This window comes from Equus asinus, chromosome 7 (assembly GCF_041296235.1).
Source record: "Equus asinus isolate D_3611 breed Donkey chromosome 7, EquAss-T2T_v2, whole genome shotgun sequence".
NCBI classification, from domain to species: domain Eukaryota; kingdom Metazoa; phylum Chordata; class Mammalia; order Perissodactyla; family Equidae; genus Equus; species Equus asinus.
Genome location: NC_091796.1, coordinates 99,882,720 through 99,894,961, shown reverse-complemented (window position 1 = coordinate 99,894,961; position 12,242 = coordinate 99,882,720). Strand labels below are relative to the sequence as shown.

Sequence of the window (12,242 nt, the reverse complement as noted above, 5' to 3'; positions counted from 1 at the left end):
GATTCGCAAGACGCCAGAGGGAGGCAAACGAATGGTGCAAACTGGGTTCCTCCCCTGGACGAGAAGACCTGGGACATCCGGCTAACTTACAGGAGTTGTGAGAAAATGGACAGGGAGAGGCCCTCACTTCTTCCCGCTCCTCCAGCTGGGTGTGCTGTCTTCACTTCTCCTTCACACGGCTCAGTCCCACGGGGATGTCTCCCTCCCCTTCTGCCCCCAGCCAGGGTCCGTGACACACACCTCTCCTATATATGCACACCCTTCCCAGCCTCCGGCTGCTGTTGGACATTTCAGAGGTGGCGCAGCCCTCTTCCCTCCAGAATTGGCCCTGGAAACCTGTCAAGATGCTGGTGCCAGGCCCGGGGCCAGGAGGGCAATGCGTGTCTTCTTCATTAATCGCTCTTACAGAGGCTCAGAGGAACTCGGTGGCTTGTCCTGGGTCACACAGGAGGGACTCAGCAGGAACAGCAGGTGACATACTGGACAGCCCAGGACGGGAAGGGCCATCGGACTTCTGGCTGACTGCTGGCAGTTTGTGCAAGGCAGCTTCCTGCTCCAGTTCCCCACCCCTCCCGCACCTGCTGCCTCCACCACCAGGAGCCTCCTTCCTCCTGGGCGGGGCGGGCAGAGACTTGTCGCTGTGCTCAGGGCTGCAGGCCCTGGAGCCCTCGGAGGCCTCAGAGGCCCACTGAAGCAGGAGGAGGGGGTGGGCTGCAGCAGGAGGCGTGGCCACCACCACAGAGCCTGCAATTGGAGGTAGAGGGGGCAAGGAGGGAGGCCAATGTACAGACGGGGGAACTGAGGCACAGGGAGAGGAATGATGCAGCTTGCCTAAGGCAGCACAGCGCTTCTTTCTAGATTTACTCTCTGACCCCTGACCTGTGCCCACGGCCGCCCGTGTCAGCCTAAAGTGGCAGTGTCAGCATCAGTCCTGACCCCTCTCCTCCTAGGGGAAGTCCAGGGAGTTTTTGTATTTGAGACTGGCTTGGTGACTTGAGATGAGCAGCTTTTATACTTGGCCCTCAACTTCCCCATGTGCTAAATGGGCTCAGAACCTCCTCCAACACCCCCCGACCCCAGCCCACAGGTAACATCTTCGGCAGTAGGGATTTCAAGGTGGCCCAGGAAAGGGTAGCTCTTGCTCCTCGTGGGGCAGCCACTGAGAATTCCCAGTGGGAGTGTAGGCCAGCACAGTACTGCCGAGCCAAAGAGGGGCTGAGTCATGACACCCCACCTTGGGCCCAGGACTCTGCGGTTCAGGAGCTGGGCACAATGTCTGCCTTTGGAATACGGAGCAGGGCTGGCTGCTGCCCAGGCACAGCACATACGGGCAGCGTGGGCGGGCAGCTCAGTGTCCAGCCAACGGACTTAGTCCCTGTTTGCTCATCGGAGAACTGGTTAATATTCACCAACAGCCTCCCCTGTTGTCGCTCTGGGCCCACTGCTTAAATACGGACGAGGACGGGGTTCTGTAACCTCAGCCTCAGTCACCAGCACTGACGTGGGACAGTGAATCGTAAGTATGCCTTCCACTGGCCAGAGCCTCCACAGAGACCCCCACATCCCTGTGCTGCCCAGGCAGGCCTGGGATGCAGGAGGACGGAGTGGGCCGGGGCTGGGTCTCCCATTGTCATAGGAACAGCAGCCTTAGAGGTCCTTTCCCGCTCCCCAAGCCTGCCCAGGGCCCCCCAATCCCTACTGGTGGATAAAGTGTCCTCTGTGAGCACGAGTGGAAGTGGATGTCTGGCCCTGGCACCCTGGGGCCCCAGGAAGGAGCACCTTTCAGTCGGCACAGCTCCTGAGTCATTTTTGCGGGTTGTCTCCTGTAGGCTGCACCACCTCCCCTACCGCTTGGGTGAGTATCTTTCTCCCCTTCTATAGATGAGAAGGATGAGGCCCAGGGAGGGGCAGTGAGGACCAGGCTCCTGTAGGGACCAGGTGGTGAAGCCAGGCCCCACCAGGAGCCCAGGTTCAGCCGCTCAATGGGCCTCCAGCCTCTGCAGATGCCCTGAGCAGAACCGCACCCGGCCTCGGCATGGAGGGGTCGCAATGGGCCTCACTGCACACGAGGGGCCTGTGGGAGTCAGGGCGTTGGGAAGCCCAGGGCAGGGCGCTGTCGTCGGGGCTGCATGCTGGCTCCTGAGCCCTGGCTCCAGCCAGGCGGCTTCTCAGCTCCTTGCACGCAGTCAGGCATTGGGCCCCACAGCAACCTTCAGAGGCGGTTACCGTGCATGTTCCCATTTTACAGATGAGGAAACTGGGGACAGAGACGTTCGGAACTTGCCCCAATTTATGCACCAGCCGGGATTCAAACTCAGGCCACCTAGTTCCAGCACCCATGCTCTGCATCCCGTTCCTACTGTCAACATGATTCTCTCCGGTCTCAGTTGGGGAGTGGAAAGTCCGGGCTGGCCTCCAGGCTTCTCTGATGCTGAGTGACCCTAGATGATTGCTCAACCTATCTGTCTTCTTTGGAGAAACCTAGAGAACTTTTGCTTTTTTCCCCTCACTCCATCCCCGCCAGTCTTGACCTCTGGGGCATTGGGAGGATAGGATTTTTCTGTTGTTGGTTTTTGGAGACAGGGCCTACAAAGATGACTCTATGGTGGGTGAGGAAACCTTATAGTGCTCTGAAATATCCACAGGAATATCCATGACAACTGATGCTTCCGGAGAGCTGACTGTGCGCCCCGCATTTCTTGGCACTTTGCATGTATTTGCACAATAGCTCTGTGGGGAAGTGCAGCCTTATCATCTCCAGGAAACTGACATTCACAGAGGTTAAGTAATTTGTCCAAGGTCACACAGCTGATAGCAAATCGAACTCGGGCCTTCTGGCCTCATGGCGCCTGATCTTAGCCACAGGGCGACGCTGCCCCTTTTCATTCACTCAGGCCACCTTTGAGGTTTTCTGTTTCGAGCCCTCTGGATTCAGCTTTATACACAGAGAAGGGCTAAATGGCGGGTTCTAGAATCGAAATGCCTGGGCTTACATCCCAGTTCCATAAGCAACTAGCTCTGTGGTTTTCGGTAAGTCACTCAAACTCCGAAGGCCTCAGTTTCTCCATCCATGAAACAGGGCTAACAATAATGCCCACCTCACAGGGTAAGCTTCGAGGGGAGAGTGGCTGAGACAGTGCGTATGCAGCCCCTGCTGTTCCTAAGTGTGAAGATGACAGTGATGCTGATGCTGGCGTTAGCCGGGCATAGGGATTGGCAGCTAACAGGCAATAAATCAATCCTGGAGAACTGAATTTTATATTTTCCGAACTCAGAGGCAGTTCTGTGCTGAGCAGGGGCCCTTCTCTGGTCTGTGCAAGGTGGCGGCTCGCCGGGAGGAAATCTGCCAGTTCTCAAGGGTGAGCTCTGCCCGCGTGCAGGAGCAGGGAGGGCTTTCACACCTGGTGCGTGTCCGCCGCCCATCACCGTGTTGGTTCCTCACGTCGGCCCCGCAAGAGGTTCTTTTCTCCACTTTCCAGGCAGCAAGCCGAGGCCCAAAGAAGTGAAGCCCCCTGCCCATGGCAGACCTGGGTCACACCTGGGCTTCTTAGCGCCAGTTTTCAGCAGGTTGTGACCTTGTGCCCAATGATCTCCCTGGACCCCGCTGGGTTGCTCCTGGTCGCTCCTTCTATGTTCCTGGGTGGAAAAGGTGTGAGAATAGGCAAAGCCGTGGCTCACTTCACCCTCCCCTCGCTGCCGAAGACTGCGCCCGCCTGCCGCGGACCCTGCGCGTGGCGCTGTGACGGCTTCATCCTTTAGCTTTGAAGCTTGGCCCGTATACCTCGTTCGCCATCTGCTTCCTCATGTCCCGTCGGCTTCCAGACACGAGGCTTTGGGGGTGTAGGGTGCTGCCTTTGGTAGAAGGGTGAGAAGAGAAGAGACTCTTGAGCCCCTGAAGTTGTAAGGAACCGATTGGGAGGCAAAACGAAGCCAACGGGAGGCTCAAGGCCGTCCTCAGCGTCCCTCAGGGCCCAATTCTGACATTCCTAGAGTCTGAGACCTGAAGAGATGGCAGTCTCGGTCTACATCTCAAGTAGGGGAAAACTAAGACTTGTTCCAGCTTTGTCACTGCCTCACTGTGTGGCCTTGGCAAGCCCCTGACCCTCTCTGGGCCTCAGATCATTAAAAGGAGAAAGTCAGAGTAGGTGAAGTAACGCCCAGGAAGATGGATTAGTGGGACAAGTGCTCACCCCAGCTGTCGCCCCTCCATCACAACCCCAGCCACCTTGCGCCTTCTCAGAGGCCAGCAGCCCCCGGGTAGTGGGGGGACCCCTCACCCCAGCCCTCCGCATGGGAAGTCTCAGCCCACGTTGCTGCCCCAAACCCACAGACCCCTTTAATTCAGAATCCAGCGTCAGTGCACAGGGACCTCAAGTAGGTCTTTATGCACGTCAATTTACACGGTCGGGGAGAGCGAGGCCGCAGGACCAGAAGGTGCTTGCCCAAGGCCAAGCGGTCAGTAGTGGGCCTGTCAGGCCCGGAAGCCACAGCCTCTAGCCCTGAAACCACTCCGCATATTTAGTGTCCCCACCTTGCGAGGGCCCAAAACCCTTCTGATCTCTGAGCCCTGCGAAGACGGGGAATTTCCATAAACTGAGAAGGACAGTACCGGGATTCAGCGGGTTCAGTAAAGAGGAACCTGAGGGAAACGGGATAGTCAGGACTAATTTTAGCACCATCGGCAGCTCTGAAACCACTGGCTGCTTTAGGAAAAACATACACATGTTTATGTAAATGTGTGATCTGCTCTGTTTGGGTTATTGAGAGGCATGAGGGCCAGAGAAAAGGAAGTGGAAAGAAACCAGCGTTGTGCTCTACTTTGTTGCTTGATTGGAAAGAAACGTTTAAAAGTCCACGGGGGTACATGCAACCCAGAATTTCTTGTTTCTAACTTTTTCCCCTCTGGTTTTCATATTCCAAATTCAAGGATTCTTTTGTCTTTGTGTTTTGTTAAGATGATGTTTTTAGTGATGTGAGTAATAACTAGCTATGTGGTTGCAGGCATCTCTCCCCCGCTTGGAACTCGGTTTCCCCATCTGTGAGGAGAGCAGGTTGTATGTAGGAGGCTGCAGGCTGGTGGCCGAGGCTGGGTCACACCTGGAGCAAAGGGAGCTCTGCGAGGCAGGGCGGGTCCATGTTGCTGTGGGGGACATTGACTTTGACCATCCCTAGATGGAGCCTGTTCTTGCTGGTCCAGCCACAGGCCTCGCCACTCCCTATTGTCTCCCCCCAACCACCATGGAACACATCTCCCTCTCTGGCTTATCCTCTGAAGGCTTCAAGTCTGCGCCCTTAGCAGCCTCTTCCTCAAACAGCTGCTCCCTCAGGTCCTTCCAGTGGAAGGTTTGGTAGCTAGACCTATTTCACTGAATTCTCCCAACAATCTCACTTTCCATACAAGGCAAATTGAGGGCCGGAGAGACTAAATGACTTGTCCTAGGTCACACAGCTGGTAGTGGCAGAGCCCAGATTAGAATTCAGATCTGTCTGAAGAGAAAAGAGATGCTTTTTCAACTCCTCCCCCTGCCAAACAGGCACACACGAGCCCCCACTTTACTGGAGAGACCAGCATCTCTCACACCCACGTCACTGCTGAGCCCAGAGCTGGGGCACAGATGGTGATCAGGAGGAGCAGCTTAGCTGACTGCAGGGAGCACAGCGCAGTCATGTAGCTGAGGCCGCAGACTCCTCGTGAGGGCAGCCTTCCAGCTCAGGGAACTCCTAGGGACTGAGGCTCACTGCTAGTGTTGAGTGGGGACAGCCTCTGCCTGAGTTTCGTCAAAGCTCCGCTGTGTGCTGGCTCTGTGTCATGGGGCAACATCCTCTCCTTTCTGGGAAGCGGCTCCTCTGAGCATTAAATAACAGGGTTCAACAGCAGCCCTCCAGGGCCATGCCAGACCCAATGATCCCTGAACCTGATCTGAGCTGCTTCCTGGGTAATTGTGCATGTGTACATTATGCTTCCCGTGCCTCAGTTTCCTCTTTTGTAAAATAGGGGCTGTGGCATGCCCAACTCGGGTCAGTGCCGATGTTAGTGAGGCCATGGAGAGCATGGACTCCAGACCCAGACCACCTGGGTGTGTGATGCTGGTCCTGCTGCCTTACTGCTCTGTGACCTTGGGCAGGTGACTTACACCTCCCTGGCCTTTGGTGCCCTCATCTGTAAACCGAGACTTGTCACGTGACCTACCTCCGGGATCCATGACACCAGGACAATGGGATAAGACAGTAAAGTGCCTAGAGTGGAGCTTGGCATACGGTAAGCACCATCACAGCCTTTGCACCGTTCTGAGTCTTTCCATGATGGTGATGTAGGACAGTGCTTGGCACAGAGTAGGTGTTTCATAAACTGTGGTTGCTCTCCATGGTACTGATCAGTGGCCCAGGGACTCATTGTGTGGCCTGAATTGGGCTTGGTGCCCCTTCTCTCTCTTGCAGGACAATGCCATCCTCCGTCACATGGTGCCTCCTCCTGCTGGCAGGCCTGTGCTGCCTGGTCCCCAGCTCCCTGGCTGAGGATCTGCAGGGATGTGCTGTGCAGGAGACACATGCAACTGCACATGATGAGGAACACCTGCAGGAGCCAGCCGAACACAAGATTGCCCCGAACCTGGCTGACTTCGCCTTCAGCCTGTACCGCCACGTGGCCCATCAGTCCAACACCACCAACATCTTCTTCTCCCCAGTCAGCATCGCGACCGCCTTCGCGTTGCTCTCCCTGGGAGCCAAGGGCGACACTCACACCCAGATCCTGGAGGGCCTCAGTTTCAACCTCACTGAGCTAGCTGAGGCTCAGATCCACGATGGCTTCCAGCATCTCCTGAACGCCCTCAACCACTCAGACAATCAACTGCAACTGACCACGGGCAATGGGCTGTTCATCGACGAGAGTGCAAAGCTACTGGATAAGTTTTTGGAAGACGTCAAGAACCTGTACCACTCAGAAGCCTTCTCCATCAACTTCGGGGACACTGAAGAGGCCAAGAAACAGATCAATGATTATGTAGAAAAGGGAACCCAAGGAAAAATTGTGGATTTGGTCAAGGATCTTGACAAAGACACAGTTTTGGCTCTGGTGAATTACATTTTTTTTAAAGGTAAGGTTGCACAACCAACCTGAGCTAGTTCCCATGGAAACAGCCAACAACATTGCCAAACACTCCCTTCTTAAACTTTTTGAGGCAGTGCAGGGTGGAATCTTAGGAGGTGCTATTCAATTTTCCACACACGACCACTAAAAACTTTCCACAAGCAAAGAAGGTTGGGGAATGGTGCACTCAACAGGCGAATCATTGTCTTCTCTGCAGCCTGTCCAGAGCCGTTAGTGTCCTGCAGGGCGTGGAAACTCCCACCTGGGGGGGGTACAGTATGCAATGTCTCCTAAGATAGAGACCCAGAAAAGCAAATTTTAGTAGAGGCTATGAAGGGAATAGATTTATGGGACGCAATTCTGACAACTCTCGTCTAGTGGAAATAGGGACAGCTTGAGAGTCGGAAAGACCCAGGTTCAAATCCTGCCTCTACCACTTCTTAGCTGTTTGACTGTGGGCAAGTCATTTTGCCTCTCGGAGGTTCCAGTTTCCTCTCTGTTACCTGGACATCATAAGACCCTTGGTGGCAGCTTCCTGTGAGGTTTAAACACGTTACAAAGAACACGGGACTCGGCAGTCTCTTAGCAGGTGCTCAGCTAAGCTTGAATGTCAGCCTGCCTCCTCCCTGAGTGTTGAAACTGTCGGGAACCTGTGGGCCCCGGAGGGCATCCTAAGGCACTTTAAATGCCCATGGGAATAGCCTGGGGTGGGAGGGGAGGGTCCAGGCCAGGGGCTGCTTCCTGCACACTCTTGGCTGCTTGCTCTACAGGCAATAGGGCGATGGAGAGGTCCCAGCTGGAGTCAGCACTTCTATGTCTCAGCTCTGCTGTGGGCTTTAGGGGGGGGCTCTCACCCCATCTCCCGCCTCAGTCTCCATCTCCTGTCCAATCAGAAATTTGGGCTCAGGGCTCCCCGAGCCACCCGTCTACTCTGACCTGCCGGGACGGTGACCTTCTCTTGGTGTGGCAGGGGGGAGCTGACCAGGCATCTGCATTTCACATGCTGGTCCAGGAACAGGAAGTTAGGGTGAGATCAAGAGTGATTTCCCTGGATGATAAGAACTGTCACCTGACAATTGGCGGGGAGCCCGAGGCAAGAGGATGCAGAGTACAACTCTTGCCCATAATTTGCATTTCAAATATCCCAAGCCACCAGCAAACAAATAAACATGATATACAGGTAAAAACACTTACTCTGCACAGCCAGATGGGCAGCCCTTCCTTTCTATAATATAGATATTCTGGATCCTTCTCAAGTCCTGCATTATCCTCGCAAAAGTCTGTCAGTTTTCTGATTGTTCCTGTTAGCCCCGTTTACAGATAGGGAAGCTGAGGCTCAGAGAGAGGTCTCGCCTCAGAGGTTCTCGGCTCCTTCATTCTGCTACCCTCTGCTAGACCTTTTCCCACCCTGGCTGACGTCCACCTTCCCTTCTCTCCAGGCACATGGGAGAAGCCCTTCGAGCCTGAGTATACGACAGAGCAGGACTTCCACGTGGACGAGAAGACCACGGTCAGGGTGCCTATGATGAACCACCTGAGCAGCTTTGACGTCCAGTACTCTGACGCGCTCTCCAGCTGGATGTTGCTGTTGGACTACGCGGGCAATGCCACGGCCTTCTTCATCCTGCCTGACCAGGGGAAGCTGCGGCACCTGGAGGACACCCTCACCAAGGGGATCCTCGCCAGGTTCTTGGGAAACAGACACTCGAGGTGACTTCCAAACCTTGAGATGCCACAGGAGGTCAGGCCAGTAGGTTGGAAGGGGGGTCCACATCCCATGGCACACAGCCACATCGCGTGACCTTGTGAGTCCAGACAGAACCCAGCGTCCATTCAGGTAGCACCACTCAGGCTCCGGGAGAGGGACAGGCCCACAGCTGAGGAGGTGAACGTCCCGTTCCTGGGGACATTCCCCAGCACTGACACTGCCCATTCCGGTGCCAGGGCCCAAACTGGGCGAGCAACATGCCATGGGAGAACCAGGAGGACGGGCAGGGTTCCCTGGCAAAGGGAGCAGTTGCTGTGGAGCAAAGGCTAGAACGTCCACGCTGGGCAGGGGGAGCTGCTGAGAGCGGGAGAGCAAAGGCCCGGACTGGGGACTGCAGCACATGCTGAGGGTGTCGGGATCCTCTGACGTTAGATCGGGGTGGTTGAACCGGGTCCTCTGGAGTGAAGTGATACCTGAGGCTGCAGCCCAAACAGTGCAGATCTCTGAATCCATCCAACGCCCAGGCCTCCTGCACTGTTCTATTATGTACATTATGAAACAGAAATGAAAAGGCAAAGAACTGTGAGGTTAAAAACATGAATAGATGTTTTAGGACCTCTTCCCCCGTCTCCTGTGTTCCAGCACCAGAGGCTGAGTAAACAGAACAAGGTGGGCTGGATCCAGAACAGGCCAGACAGAGCCTGAGTGCCAGTCAGCCACATGTCAGATCCGCAGGGTGGCACCTTGTCCCCATGGAAAACGAGAGCTGACTCAGGCCCCAGTCACTCATCATTCACCAAACAGATGTCACTCAGAACCTCAGACCAGGCCCCACGTTCCCCTGGGATTCGGGCCCAGAGAAGGCCCACTCTGGGGTGGCCAAACCCTGCAGGACAGTGTGCAAAGTGCTTCCCAGAGGACACCTGGATCTGCTTGGAGGGCTTCTCAGAGGAGGTGGCATTGGAGAGGCTTTGCAGGACAAGAGGGTCCTGTGATTCTGATGTCCTCTGACACAGGTGTACGCGGCCTAAAGCAGAATAAACCCAGGCTGACCTCACGTCCTCATGTGGGCAGGGGCATAGGGGGCTAAGTGGGAGAAAGGCTCAGAAAGGGAGCACTTTCAATGCTCTGAAATAAATTCATCTGTTATCTGACCTTTGTGACAGGTTCGTCAATGTACATTTGCCCAAATTGTCCATTTCTGGAACTTATGATCTAACAAGCATCCTGCCTGAGCTGGGCATCACCAAGGTCTTCGGCAGGCAGGCAGACCTCTCCGGGATCACTGAGGAAGTGCCCTTGACGGTGTCCAAGGTGAGTCTGTCCCTGCGTCCGTGGGGCAGATGTGTGGGGGCCGCAGCTCAGGGTTGGGTCTGAGGAGGCAAACATGCCTGCAGGTGGGGGGGCCCCCCAGGAGGGCCGCTACCTCCAGCCAGATTGGACGGGCTCAGAGGGCAGAGCGGAGGAGGCGGCCTCAGCGCTCCTGGTGTCTCAGGGACCTCCTCCAGGCCAGACACCTCGACCTCTGTGCCATCTGTGTGCAGGGCCTTCCCTTCTTGGCCTCGATGGACCCGTGTTTACAAAGACAGGCTTAGGCTCAGGGCTTTCCGAGCACTTTGGGCCCCTGAGTCCCCTGACTCTGGGAGATCCTCGCGAGTCACTGAGTCCAAGTGAACCAGGGACTTCGGCTGAGATGCCATTTCTTCAGGAGAATTGCAGGTGACCAGAGACACCAGTGCAGCTAAATGACCGGGCACCAACCCAGCGCCTGGTGTGGAGTGGGTGCTGACAAGGTCCCCGTCTCAGCCTGGGTCCCCAAGGAGCTTGAAATCTGCTATACAAACAAGAGATGTGCAGGAAACCCCTCTCCCTCCTGAGAGTGAGGCTTTTTGCAGGGAGGCTGAGGACTGTGGCAAGGGAGGAGGAGTGAGGGCGCCATGGCGGAGTCAGGCAGCTGCTGGAGGAGGTGAAGGAGGCCCGTGGGCCTCCTGCAGAGAGTGAGGACGAGGATGGGATGCAGGCCAGTGGATGAGAGAGGCCTGAGTGAGCCCACCCGAGAACGCCCTCCTCATCGGGCCTTGCTCCCAGGCCGGGGTGGGGGACCTCCCGACCCTGCTCTGAACAGGCCTCTGTGCCCTCTCCCCTCCAGGCGCTGCACAAGGCCGTGCTGACCATTGACGAGAAAGGCACTGAAGCTGCCGGGACCACGATGTGGGATATCATGCCCATATCGTTACCCCCAGATCTGAAGTTCAACAGGCCCTTCGTCTTAATCATCTACGATAGAAACACCAAGAGTCCCCTCTTCGTGGGAAAGGTGGTGGATCCCACCCAAAAATAACTGCCTCTCTGGTTCAGCCCTCCCCTCCCAGGCCAGGTCCCCAGCCCTAGACCACATTAAAGAATGGTTGACCTGGCACAAGCTTCAGTGTGACGGGCAAAGCTCTCATTTCTTGGCTCTGAGTCTGTGTTGACGACCCCAGGGTGTCTGTGGAACCCAGGTCACAGCAACCTTGCCTGTGTCCACTGTATTCAGGTCAACTAAGCATTTACCCCACACAGGTCCTGTGCTGAGCCTCGATGAAATGTCGGCTGAAACCCACAGCTTCCTGAAAAGCTCCAGGCCTCCCAGTCTGGGAATCCCCCAGGAGGAATGGCACGGGCTCAGATACCAGCCCGAGTCTCCCACCTCCACCAAGCATCCACTAGGCCCTCCTGCTGAGCCCCCAGCACTGCTGATACTCGTGGAACCCCCGCACTGCTCCGTGACAGCCCTCACCCTGCAGGGCAGCCAGTCCCGACCATGAGGCTGCCTCCCTGTTGCTCCCAGAGCCTTCAGCTCACATGGGGACCTTGAGATGCCACATCTCCAGCAGCAAAAGGGAGACACCGGCTCCCCGTCTCATCCCACATTGTTCCCCAAGCCAGGCGTGGACCCCGACAGCGCACAGGTCTTTCTGCAAGTGGCTCTGGCTGATTCTCCCTGGAGCTCTTTCCAGTGGGGCTGCACCGGAAGTACATGCTTCTGTCCTCAGCATTTCATCTCTGCCTCAGGAATCCTCCAGCACACAGCTCTCCTCACCTGGCGTGCATCACCTGCTCCAATTCCCCCAGGACTCTCAGGCCCCCAAGGCACTTGTCCTGTGTGCACTTCTCCTCCCTAATCAGGTGGCCAGGGTGCCCTGCATGGCTCTGGAAAGTCATTCTAACGATTCTTTGGTCGAGAGAGAGGAAGTCTAACAGACCATCGACCGCCACTGGCCCTGCCTGTCCTCCCCTGGCCGAGTCTGATGGGCTCACATTTCAACTTGCCCCAGGACCCTCTCCGTGGTCTTCGGAGGGAAAGCCCAGCTCCTGGGCCACAGCCAGAGACTGTGCTGGGAGCAGCCCTTTCAGGAAGGGCCACCAGGCTCCTTCCCGTCCTCCAACGCCCTGCTGAAGGGC

General features: G+C 56.2%; 1 protein-coding gene across 2 annotated transcripts; it reads left to right on the top strand.

The window, feature by feature from the left end:
* The first annotated feature begins 631 nt into the window (after positions 1–631).
* On the top strand, positions 632–11,247 carry LOC139045724 (alpha-1-antiproteinase 2). Of its 2 annotated transcripts, XM_070514242.1 has the most exons (7): positions 632–756; positions 1,416–1,516; positions 1,674–1,855; positions 6,439–7,097; positions 8,530–8,800; positions 9,965–10,112; positions 10,948–11,247. In XM_070514242.1, exons 4-7 carry the CDS (start codon positions 6,443–6,445, stop codon positions 11,137–11,139), a joined length of 1,266 nt encoding a protein of 421 aa, XP_070370343.1. In that variant the 5' UTR covers positions 632–756; positions 1,416–1,516; positions 1,674–1,855; positions 6,439–6,442; the 3' UTR covers positions 11,140–11,247. The 2 variants fall into 2 exon arrangements, with proteins under 2 accessions (XP_070370343.1, XP_070370344.1); XM_070514243.1 differs by lacking the exon at positions 1,674–1,855.
* The last annotated feature ends 995 nt before the right edge of the window (positions 11,248–12,242 follow it).